The sequence below is a fragment of the Prenolepis imparis genome, unplaced genomic scaffold, assembly GCF_030444845.1.
Source record: "Prenolepis imparis isolate NDT839.2.m4 unplaced genomic scaffold, iyPreImpa1.0 SCAF_5, whole genome shotgun sequence".
In the NCBI taxonomy this organism is placed as follows: Eukaryota; Metazoa; Arthropoda; class Insecta; order Hymenoptera; family Formicidae; genus Prenolepis; species Prenolepis imparis.
In genome coordinates this window covers 1,697,336-1,710,780 of record NW_028141163.1, presented here as the reverse complement: position 1 = coordinate 1,710,780, position 13,445 = coordinate 1,697,336, and the positions used below count along the sequence as shown (strand labels likewise).

Genomic DNA, 13,445 nt, shown 5'->3' with positions numbered 1-13,445 from the left:
GAACAATTAATAAATGAAGATTCCGCAAAACCATCTTATGTGCATCCTGGAGATTGGTGACATTTACAATTTGGTTATTGCACCCTTTGGGAAAGATTCAAAAGGAAAGTAGTATATTGATTATATCCGAATATATAAACGAAAACAACGTTGTGTCAATAACAGCTTCCTTTAAATGTGAAAAAACAATGATGTGGAAAATACTTTCCAATCAAACTATTCAATTGCAAAGTATTAAGAAGAAAAAATAGAGAAGCAATACTTTCTCGCTATTTTGGCTGCCCGGGGCAGTAGAAGTGGAAAATTCTTGAAAAATAAAAAAATGAATAATGACCACGGCGATGCGAACCCAACCCGATCGCTATGACGTATTTATGCGAATTCATCACGCAATCCATCTATTATGATAGAGGAGATACATTAATACTTATAAAAGTATGTAATATTAAAATTAATAAAGCCAAATTTGGGAGGAGACTCAATTGTATAATGATTGCATGTCTTTATATTTAATAATGTGTTATAAAAGATGTAATTGTTACATATATATATATATATGTGTGCATACATATATATCATAGATATGTATATATTATATACATATACACATACATAAACACGTATACATATATGCATATATTTATATTTATATGTATATATAGTATATATGTATTACATATATACATGTATATTATATATGTGTATATACATGCATACATAACAACACAATAAATTCACGTATAAAAACCGTTTATATATATAAATATTTTTATAACGCAGATTCATATAACGTGATAAACCATCTCCATATAATGCGATAGATAAAGTTCAAAATTTTGTGTTTCTTTTATAATAAATAATATATTTCAAAGTTTGCACGACCCATGAATAACGTGGAATATATATAAGGCAGATTATATTTTTTGTGTTATACGGGGATTTATTGTATAAATATATAGAAAGCATAGATTGCTTTTGTTTCCAATTTGCGCTGTAAGTATCCACCTATACCTACGTGAAAAGGCTAGAATTGACGAAAGTCGCTATTTTTTTTCTAATCGGTGTAGAATGAGCAGATAAAGCGTTTGTTCCTTCTACTTCTGACAGAAAAAGAAAGACATACTTCGTTAAATACTTCTACCTTTTTTATTGCGTCGCTGTATCGTACTCGCTTACGAGTACTCTATGCTTCCTATCTGTACAATATTACATTCATAACATCATACGTACGTATATACATACACATATATATAGCGTGAGGCACTTAATTTCATGATCTTTTGACGACATGAGAATGTTTTCTGAAGGTAATTTGAACGCGCCGAGATCAATAAACGAAAAATCGTTGCGACTATTTTTTTTTCGAGTAATTAATAAAAATATGACGATGAAAGAGAAGGTAATCTCTTTTAGGTTTAAAGGTGAGAGAAATGGCTTTCAGAAGGATAAATCTCACTATACGCGGAAAGTTGCAAACTCACACATGTGGAGTATTTTCTCTGCTCACATATTTACTTTTCAATTTTTGACATTTTTGATCACATATGAAGATCAAGATCATAGAGATGGCTCCGATAATCGAAATATTTATTTAAATTACATTTAAAATAGATTTAAATTAAATAATTTTTAAGTAATGTAATCTCTCGTAAATCGGAAGAGTCCGCCACATGAGGAAAAAGTGTACCTGATTCGAGTACCTGGCTCTATTCTCTATGATACATATATCAAAATAACCCGCTATAAAATAAATAATATTTTATATATATTTATCATTTTTTATTTTATCTATATTATATATAATTTGCAAATTTATTTAATAATGATTAGATGTTTTTTTAGTTGAATTAGATTAAATAATTTTAGAGATAATTTTAGATTATATAGACAGATAATTTCAGATTATATAGATAATTTTAGATTAGATAATTAGGTTAGATATATAATTTTTTAAGATGGGTTGCACGCGTTTATTTTTGATCGGAAATGTCATTTGATTGAGAAGTGCGTGGGTTTTTGCAATTTTTCTAATATTTATTTTTAATAATCTCATCAATTTATATGGATTAAAAAAATAATTATGATTAAATTTATATTTATCAGTTTCTTTTTCTTTCTGAGAATATAGTTGAATTAATCATTTTTAATTTAACTTAAATAACATATTTTTATAAATAAGAAATATTTCTTATTTTATATGATATATAAAATCACAAAATGTTCCAGATATGATCAAACTTTAGAAGCATGTTATACTTACTGTAAGAATGAAGAAAGTCATATGAACATGGATTCAAACATGCTTTCTTTCCGAGTTATAAACATTTTTTGTTTGTTTACGACAGAATCTGTTAATAATAATTTCACATTGGTGCATTAGCAAAGAAGGATTGCAAAGGAGAATTGCATGTTTATCACTTTTTATATCCTAACAATATATAAAATATACTTCTAAAGTTTATTCATTTTGTGTAGGAAAATAATTATTCTCATATGTAACTTGTCGAAAACGAAAAGCGTTCTAGGACTTTTTAATGACTGCAAAGAAATAGCTAAAAATATTTGTTAAATCGTGTCGTCAAAATTATCAGGATTATGCCCCTAAATCTCTATTATGTGTATGATTATTGAAAAATGTTTTCAACAAGAGTTTCACTTTGGAAAAAATTATACAATTATTTTCTATGCAATCTGTACTTATATGTTAACGTTCCATTTTGCGAATACTTCGTATTCTCTATATTAATGTAAATTATACTATCCGTATAAAAATGGTTGATCAATACATCAAAGCTTATCAAAGCGCTGTGATAATCGATTCAGTATCGTACTATTTTATTTATAAACTCTAAAACGCGAACAAAGTTTCGAGAGAATATACAATTTGATATAATTAGCCGTGTCTTATAATACACAGCATTGAATTTAAAGAGGAAGAAATCAATCTCGATATTAGAAATGTTAAACAACGCAATCATCGTTATTGAATTTTTAAAACAGTCGCGATTTTTTTTAAGTATTGATACAAAAATGCGGAAAATACTGACAACGCGATGAATGTGGAGTTTTGAACACAAAGATATCTTTAGGAGAATTATTAGTTTTTTTGAGTTATATTCTCAAATCATAATTTGATGGAAATTTCTTATTTTCTATGATATATAAATAACTCAAAAATATTTTCATATTATATAATAATTATATTATTATATAATAATTTTTACATAATAATTGATATATACGTGCGTGCGTATATGTAATCATGTAGTATTTCATTTTCAAGTTATGAGCGTATGTGTAATCGGTAGTTTTTCATTTTCAAATATGTTATGAACATTATTATAATAAATATATATTTATATACATAGAAAATGAAATAATATCTCAAACGCTTTTTGGAGGTTTTTTTAAATAAGATTCTCTTCAATTTGAAGGTTTTAATCAAAATGTCGAGGAAAGTCATCATTTTTTTTGCAAGCGTCTAATATTCTATCTATATCTTTTCAACTAAACCTTTTTTGCACTTAAAAGTATGAAGCGCTTTGGAACACAAATACCTTTCTCTCTCTTTTTTTCTTTTTAAAATTAAATTTAATGTTTTTATAAACATTAAATTAATTTTTTTATCACAAGTAACATTATTCATTCATATATTAAAATTAACAATAAGATTAAGTAGCTCTTAATAATATAAATTGATTTATTGCAACTTTTGTATGGCTTATTATGATGTATTACGGTTTTATTTTAAACTTATCCTCTGATTGTTAGAATTAAAATTATGAAGCTGACATTAATTTTACTATGTATTATTAATTTATCAGTTTACTTTTATTAACTCATCTCTACACACACATACACATACGCATACACATGTATATTAAGAAATAAATTTTTCATCAATTATTTAATCTCATTTTGCATTAACTGTATTCATCCCATCTCCTCTCTATTACTATTTACTCTCTTCGGTTCTTTGGCTTTATTTTTAATTAATTTTCCATAATCATTCATAAATAATAAAAATTAATGTCGTCAGTACATTCGTTTCTTTTTAAACGGTATAACTTTAGAGATACATATTAGCAATCATAAAGAGATACGATGCACAAGGCAGAACATCGCTGTCAAATAAAGACACTAGAGTAAAAAAAAATATCTTTAGTGAGAAACACACACACATACATATATACACTACATGAAGAACTGACGCAAAAATGTAAAGAGGTACGATCTGTTACAGTACGTGGCAACACCACTTGTAAATTCTGCTACAAGACGTTCGCATGTCAATCCGCATTGGAGATACATTACCGGAGTCATACGAAGGAACGACCCTTCAAGTGCACTATATGCGACCGAGGTTTTTCCACGAAGGTAATTAAATTAATTCTGCTTTTTATTTTGAAAGCGATTGTTGCGGACTGATAATCTCTCGTTCTCTTTCCCGCTTTCTCTCTCTCTGTTTTTTTTTTCATTTGTAAGTTTCCTCAATTCCCTGCGGTTCATTTTTCATGTAGAGGGAAATCGCTGATTGTGACAGGCCTAATCAACTCGATATTATATCTTATTGAACTCTTGAGCATTATATATAATGTAGATTGATGTGATACCTTCATAAGATTTTAATTTATCACATAAAATTCTCATAAAATGTATAGAATTAAGAATAAGAATATTGAAAGAAATCAGATATACTATTACTGACGACGTGTCTTAATGCTTAAGGATTAATTAAGGACTAATTAATAAAATGTTAGAGAGAAACATTGCATTCTTCGCGCAAAAGAAAACTTCTCCTAAGCTTCACACGATTATCTTCTATTCATATCACTTCTATACTCTTCTCGTCTGTTCTGCTATACTTTCAGAACGACGATTCCGGTCAGCAAGTATGTTCCTGCGCGGACCAACCCTTCGCCGCGAAGGGTCCGATCCCCCCACAACCCAATCCCCAATACCGCTCGTACCCGGCGAGATCGGAAACCGCCGGAAATCGTGAGAAACCGAAACGCAGGCGGCGGCGGCCTGAGGAGCGGAAGAACCGGGGGCGGACAGGAGCAGGAGGGGGGCGAAGGCTGACGTCTGTTTATCCTGCCGTCCGCCTGCCCCCGCTGATGCCACCCGCCCTCGGACTTCTACCCTCGGACCACGTCTTCCTGGTAAGAGCCTCCTAAACAAAGCAAGCGTACATGCGTACTCGTCTTGCTATCTCGTACGGTCGCGATCATACATATCTTGGCCAAGTTGCAAATTATATACCTTTTCGCATATAATAATATCCTTGTTCTTTCTTCAGCTAAACGACCTGCTCGTGGCTCGATAATTCGGCCGAACGATGTCATAATTAAATATGTAATTACTTGCATTGAAGAGATTAAATAACATGTGTGTATATATATGTCTATGCAATAACTTTATTAAATTATAATAAAGTTATACCTAAGTTAAAATACCTCGGATTTAATTAACGTGTCAAAATTCTCATAAAACGGATAGAAATATCTAACACGATGCAAGATAGGTCTTCTCACACATTTATGAAATAAAAGCTTAATAAAGGGCTTGTATGTACACCTATGGCAATTAACTTAAACGCAGTATTCGCGCATCGCTAATGCATTATACATAAATGCTACACATGAATAACAATGTTACGATTGTTCCTTTTTTCTCTCTCTCTAGCTCTCTTTTGCTTTCTTTCTAGGGACCACCGTCAACTAACTTAATTAAATACAAAAGAATGTGTTTTGTGATGCGTAGGGTAATATGAAGCAGCACATGTTGACTCATAAGATTCGCGATATGCCGCCGCATCTATTCAGCGATGCAAAGCCACCACAGCAGCAGCAGCAGCAACAACAACAACAACAACAACAACAACAGCAGCAGCAGCAGCAACAGCAATGTCAGGATCACGAAACTTCCAGGAGCCCGATGTGCCCCGATGATTCTAGCCTACCACCCCCGCCTCCACCGCCACCACCTCCCCCACCGATGCCACCTACGTCAATCGAATCCGCGATACCAATAAAGAGATCCCCGCCGGAAGGGGATTTGCCGGCGCCAAAGAGACCAACCAGTAAGTACAGCGTTCGTTAGCTTTTACAAGGAATAAGACTCAATGTGCTTCTTCATCGAGCGTCACGAATTCAGCTTCGCCGGCTCGATCTTATTGCTAATCGCAATTGGCGGCTCCATCCCTCGTTAATCGAAATTATAGTTTGAAGTACCCTGAGACTGCTACTGCTGCTTCGCATACGCTTTTAGTCCTCCTTATATATTCCCTTGTCCGTCAGTTTATCTCTACGTGTCTCAATGTTTCTGTATATATGTATATTGGTGGAAGGATTACGTAGATTTTTTTCTTCGTTTCTTTATTATTAATTAACTATGAATTTCTTGTACATTGCGGTGGCATTTCGTATTTTCACGTTTGATACTCCCATGTCGTATGTGAAAATATTTTTGAAATATTAACAAAGCGAGGTGTAAAGCTTTAAAAAAAAGTCGCTTATAAGTCTATTTATCCCGCACTTCTATAGTTTCTACTAATCTGTAGCCTCAGACTTTTACGAAACGCAAAGAACGATCCTTAAGCCATCATCATCGCATATTTCCATCACGAAGTCAGGGTCAGTTTAGCGAAACCGTTATGTGTATTTGCAGGCGTGTCGAGCAAGCACTTGTGCCAGATTTGCAATAAGAATTTCTCCTCGTCTTCGGCGCTCCAGATCCATATGAGAACCCACACTGGCGACAAACCGTTCCGATGCACCGTCTGCCAGAAAGCGTTCACCACCAAAGGCAATCTCAAGGTATAATACATTAATTCCTCTACATAATTGCCATCGGAAGTCTGAGTCTCTCTCTCTCTCTCTCTCTTTCTCTTTTTCTCTCTTTCTCTCTTTCTCTCTTCTATAAACTCCCGATAATCTTTACTAACACCAGCTAGAGCCGCTATCGCTTCTACTAATGCCAAAACGCGTAGACGTCGCAAGTCGCTCGAGCTCGATGAAAGATCAGCGTCCACTCGATTAAAATACCACCGACTACTCGAATACCTAGCTTCTGACCAAGCTTCTTTTATTTCTCTACCGCAGGTGCATATGGGTACTCATATGTTCACCAACGGAACGTCGCGTCGAGGTCGACGAATGTCATTGGATCTACCTCCCCTGCCAATCACACCCAAGGACTCGGAGTTTCTGCAACGACGACCGGACCTTTTTTATCCCTATCTTCCCGCACCATTCCTTAACGGCGTCCAGCAGAAGGTAAATATGTAAATGCTTACATTGCTCGAAATTAATGGCTACTCCGCCAACATATACAATACAAAGATTAGCGTGGTAAAAGTTGTATAGATATTTTGCTAGAAATGCGCTGAGAGACGAGTTCGTATTGCGACAAGTCACGAGAGCAGCTTTTGTCTTATCGCGATTAATCTCGCGCAAGCAAGAAAGAATGCTTTGTTGCCTAACTTTGGTTGTTTAACGATACGAAAGAGAGGAAATAAAGTATCGCGAAAGGTGTTGTTGCGAAGCCGCAATGAACGATCGTTGTCTATTTTCGTTTTTGTAGGTATTTCTCTCCGAATAAACCTAACCAGACGGCGTGCATTACTTACAGCTGAACGAGATCTCGGTGATTCAAAGTAACAACGGGTTGCCGCCTCATTCCTTGGGCGCGGGCAAGTACGCGGCCAGTCTATTCGGTTCGGTGTACGGGGCCGGCGGGGGCGGTTTCCCCTTGGACAAGCAACCGATGGCGCCGACCAGCAACGGACCTCTGGTGGACGGCAAGTCCGCCATCCCGTCGGGCTCCATGCTCTTCCAAACGCCGTCGCCCGCGCACTCGCCCGGCGCGCCGTCGTCCAACGGCGGTAACCAGAACTCGATTAACGTACCGTCCTGGACCGGCGACGCTCTTCAGCATCACTTCGACCGAGAAACACCGAGCAGAACCGAGAACGACGCCACGCCGCCCACCGCCGCGCGTCTACCGCCGCCGACAGCGAGGGGAGAGGGATTAGCCGCGTGAAGCTTAACGAATACATATCTTCCCATCTAGCCGTACGAAGGAAGACGCGACCGTTTAATCGCGGTGACCGAATCTCCGTCGAGTAGTAAGAGGCTGAGCGTATGAACCCCCGATTCGCGAGAGAATTCTTCCAGACTGATCAATTTTAAAAGAACAAAGAAGATTTTTCTCGCCCGGTGAGCGAATGCTAATGACGAGTGAACTGCGAGCGATCTCGACCCCGTCCCTCCGTCCCAATCGGCCAAACTTTCCCGTCGATCTATATCGGTTCCGAAAGCATCCACGCGCGATTTCCGGTCGTGCGACGGTGATCCCCGGCGAATCCCGATCGGAGAGGTCACAATGCGACGCGACTATCTTTTCTATATGGTGTTTCCGTGCATTTCAAAACGGAGGACAATCTTCTAAGGACTGAGATAATCGATTTACTTGGTATTTCTTCACGTACGCGAGTACCACGACATATCCCTACGTCCCTCACCTCGTCCATCATCTCACCCCTCACACAGCTAGTGGTCTCAGTATCTACAAAACGAAGACACCATGTTCCTATTATCGCGCTAGTCTTAATACATAAAGCAGGGGTCGATAGATGAATCGGATCGATCCGTCGATGCGGCTTCCGAGTAGGCTAGGACACCGAAAATTTCTCACCTCGATTCGAAAACTCCCGAAACTCGCGTGACTCGATCGCGTCATCGCGTTTATCGTTTATTCAAGTCGGAATGTCACATCGCCCACCGGCCGCATCGATGCGGGCCGGCGACGAGACGCTCCGCTTAAATATTGATCCCTCGCGCATACGCGATCGAACCACGTTAATATACGTACGTACGTATGTAACGAATATCTACGAATCTGGACGTCGAGTCCAGATCGTACGGGATTCGAGGGGAATTCCCGCGCTAGACATGGCGCCTAGACTGAGCTCGACTCGCGAGAAAGGCGAGCATTTAGCGTATTGGAGCCGCAAGACACGTGGCGTCGCGTCTTAACGGGTCTTTCCCGATACAATTTGACCGTCCATTCGCGATAGCGATGGTCACCTCTCTCCGGGTCATCTAAGGCTACGTTTATTATAAATATATACATATATAAAAATTATATATATTATAAATACAAATATAAATAATTATATACATATATATATGTATACATACGCGGAATATTATATAGGTATGACAGAGAGAGAGAGAGAGAGAGAGAGAGTGTGTGTGAATTATATGCATGTGCGATTGTATATGTGTTGCTTCCGTTTGTTTACTCTGTGTATGTTGTGCGTGTTTGATAGAAAAGAGAAATTGTAACAGAACAAATGCGAAAACGATAGAACGTAGGTATAATTTAGGAGGCGGGCCCGGCAGCGCCCCTCGCTGTGATATGAGAGGAGCAGCCTGCAATCACTAAACCAATGTACTTATATCTTGTATCATAGTATTATAATAATGATAATATAAATTTATTATACGTTTACACACACACGCGCGCGCATGGATAGACGCGTATGTAGGAGATATAACGACATGCGGTGTGTCTGCGAGAGTCCCTCGAGAGCCAAGTGTGACTAATTAATAACACTTAGTACTATTACTAATTAGATGTCCATCCTTTACTGTACGTCATCGGCGATGTTTGCGTTGTCGTTGTAAATATAATTGTACCGTGCATCGCCCCCCGTAATATTTAATATCGTCTATATAACGTTATTCATTTTTACGAAGAGGAAAGAGAAAAAAATCGCAATTGGTCGCGGCGTCAAACGCAAATGCTTTCTAAAATCTGCGAAAACTTCTTTCAAAAAAGAACCTCGGTTATTTTTTTGTTATTCTTTAATTTTGCTAATAATTTGGCGAGACAAATTTATTAATATATATAAATATGAAAGAGACTATCACATTGGCTATGTTTTAATATATATTTTTTTTATGTGAATGTAATTATATAAAAAAGTTAATTATGATTTTTATATTATATATAATAATTTATAGAAGAATTTTAATTATTAACCTTTTATCTGTGATTTTTTAGTAGATATGTCATGTAAGTAAAATATTGATACATTACTACGACATTCGACACACTTAAACGGTATGATGTATGTATATATACGTAACGAAGCATTTTTTACATTATTGATTGCGCGTATTCAACTCTTTTATCAGACGTCAACACGCTGCAAATAGTCAGTAGTAACTTGATATACTAGTATAAATCTATTATCTCATCTATATCGTTATATATTAAATCGATTATCGAACGATCGAAGCATCGCCAATGAAACGTATATACCATACATTTGCAACACATGTGTACTAATTTATAATTTATTTATTACTCACTTCTTTCGCGCGCGCGGACTTTCGATTCTGGTATCTATCTATTCATCTATTTACATCTACCGTATAAAGAATGTAAATCCGCGTAAAGAATGTAATTCTTTGCGGTAAGTAATACCAAATGTGTGTAATAAAACTGCATGTAACACACGAAACAAATATTTTTTTTTTCTTAGAAAAATAGGATATCATCAAATATAGAGATGCAAAAAGATTATACGGCTTTTGTTAATGAACTCACCGAATTTCAAAATTATTCTCTTTATGCATTTGAAGAGGCAAGAAAAAAAGACGAAACTCTTGCATACAAATTTCATTCCTTATAAAATTTTGTACTTTGAGAGCTTTAATGTGACATGAGATCAAGCATTATATTGTATGAAAACGAATAACCAAATTTATATATATGTTTGAAAGAAAATGTAACATAATTTTATATATATACATACATGCATTCGTTAAAAAGGAATTATCATACTTATATCATTTCAAGCGCGCTAATCAATTTTACTTTCGAAAGAATCTTTTCAGTAAAAAAAAACGTAGTCGTCTAGACATTTTATACTCGTCTCTGAAATTCGTGGGAGATCTGCGTGTATATCAAATGATATCGTGATCGTCACAGTATGACTGACATGGGATAGAATTTTACGTGTAATTCCTATATGTATATGTACATATAAATTAATATTCGTGTAACGGCTTCTTCTATGTATGTCATCCTTTTTAAGACGAAAAAAGCCAGCCTATCTGTAGTTCGAAGCGAACATTACATAGTTGCACTGTGCAACTGAACATACACTCGATGAATATTTTGTCACGATAGAAAATTTTTTTTCTGATTTTTCTCATTAACAGTAACTCTCAGTAACAGAGAGGATTCATCAATTAACTTTTTGCATCGATTAAGCGTCTCTTTAGCGTAACGTTACAAAAAAAAAATAAAAAAGTAACGCCACTCGAGACGAGATTTACAATCTACCTAATTCTTCCGGTGGATATGTCGCCTCCGTTGAAAATCAAAAAAATCGCTAATAGCTGTGTTTATCACTAATAGTGCGCAATATGTGGTCGTTCATCCGCGGAAAATAATATCGAGATAATACTTGCGAATTTCGTAATCGTCGAGGTAGCTTTTGACTCGACCAAGAATATATAAAGAGCGACTTGAACTTAACGCATCGAAGCATATCGACGTTTTGTACTTATCAAACCAGATTATATTTTTACGTTCGAAAGAGAAGAACACGTACTAGAGAGAAAAAAAAGAAATATATAATATTCGTCTTCGATGTGTAAAAGTGATTACTTATTAATAGCGACGGTGTAAATTATTCGTATATCGAGAGAAGAGAAGTGCAAGTTCGATGTGCGAATTATTATCAAACATTTCGACGATCGATCTTATATTGACCCCTAATTTTTAACTAGCCATTCAACCCTAGTTATTTTACAGCGTCGTAGATGACTTTTTATGAATTTGTATATTTCGAAATAATACGAAAAAATAATAATACACGTAATTTTCGTCTTAATGATCTACAAATCCGAAAAAGGGAAGCGGAGGAAGGGGGACGAAACAATTTTTCGAGGACGAGAAAATTTGCGTTCGCCGCTTTATGTTTCGCGACGATTATGTGTCGGTATACGTAAGATATCGCAAAGATTTCTGCGAAATAGACATGTAATATTCCTTTCTTTTTTTCTCGAAAAAAAAAGTGTCAAAGGCTCGGCCTTTCGCGAGCGTCGTGAATAAGATTGTATTTGTAAATAGCGAATGTGCGTGGCACTGAATAAATGGTCCATAAATATAGTAAAGTGAGTAGCATACCGAACAGTCGATGTAACATCTTAAGTGTATTACCAAAATTTTCGTAATGTAACGCGATCGACATGCATTTAAGAGGCAAACACAAACACGTGTGTCTCGTATGTACGCCGTATAAATACTTTACACGAGTGCGAATGAAAAATTATGCCGATTAAGAATCGGCCTGGCGTGACACGCCCTGTGACATTGAAATAGAAGATTGCTTGTACGATCCTGAGTTACTGTAAATATTGTATAATCCATGTATAAACACGACTGTATTAGAGTAAAAGACCTATCATTGTAGTTAAATACGTTACGGATCATTATAACTATATCACTTCAACAATAAACCATTATTATGACGACGAAATGGTGAAATTTAAATCAGTAATAACTGTCTACAGGTTCTTTCTTATATATGTATATTTATGGTATATTCGGTAATACTGGAGAAGAGATTTTCTTAGATTTTAGATTTTAGACTTTAGATTTTTACAAAATTATTACCTAAAATTTAAATAAATATGTTAATAAGACTCACCGATACGATGCGCAGCAGCGGAGTTGTAAACTGTAAAATACAAATAGATATTTAATTAAAAACATTACATTATTTTTATCAAAAAAATTTATTTTAGATATAAACTTTATTATAAAATTTTATTTTTAATTGTAAGTAAAAATTAATTTTTTTTATAAATAATCTAAATAATATATCTAAATAATTTTTTTTATAAATATGTAAAAATATTTTATAAATCTATAAATATTGAACATTTAAATAATTTTAAACATTTTTTAAAAAATAAAATAAGCAAATATTATCAAAAAATATATGCAAATATGAGAATATTTAATTAAGCTTAAATAAAGAATAATAAATAAATAATAGTTTAATAAAATAAATAATAAATAAATTATTCACCATATAGTTGCTCCGCCGTTGCCTGATGCTCCGGACCTTCTTTCTTCCTCTCTTTTTCTTCCTTGTTCCCTTATCTAAAAATAAAACAAATATTATACATAAATATATATATATATATATATATATATGTACCATGCAAAATATGAGTATATTTAATTAAACTTAAATAAAGAATAATAAATAAATAACAGTATAATAAAATAAATAATAAATAATGAATGAATTATTTAAATTATTTACATATAGTTCTGCCGTTACCCGATGCCACCCCGGGCCTCCTCCTCGTAGAAGGAGTTTCGAAACACTTGCACTCGCGTTACTTTTTTTC

The 13,445-nt window shown here is 34.9% G+C and overlaps 1 protein-coding gene across 4 annotated transcripts in view; it reads left to right on the top strand.

The window, feature by feature from the left end:
* Positions 1-12,807, top strand: part of Salm (spalt major) — a 70,558-nt gene extending 57,751 nt beyond the window's left edge. The window contains exons 3-8 of one of the 4 annotated variants that reach the window (XM_083039212.1): positions 4,244-4,377; positions 4,872-5,162; positions 5,764-6,082; positions 6,670-6,818; positions 7,104-7,277; positions 7,633-12,807. In XM_083039212.1, coding sequence (XP_082895338.1) covers positions 4,244-4,377; positions 4,872-5,162; positions 5,764-6,082; positions 6,670-6,818; positions 7,104-7,277; positions 7,633-8,043 — 1,478 coding nt within the window. In that variant the 3' untranslated portion in view covers positions 8,044-12,807. The remainder of the gene's footprint in view (positions 1-4,243; positions 4,378-4,871; positions 5,163-5,763; positions 6,083-6,669; positions 6,819-7,103; positions 7,278-7,632) is intronic. The other 3 variants (XM_083039214.1, XM_083039213.1, XM_083039215.1) reach the window with 3 other exon arrangements.
* The last annotated feature ends 638 nt before the right edge of the window (positions 12,808-13,445 follow it).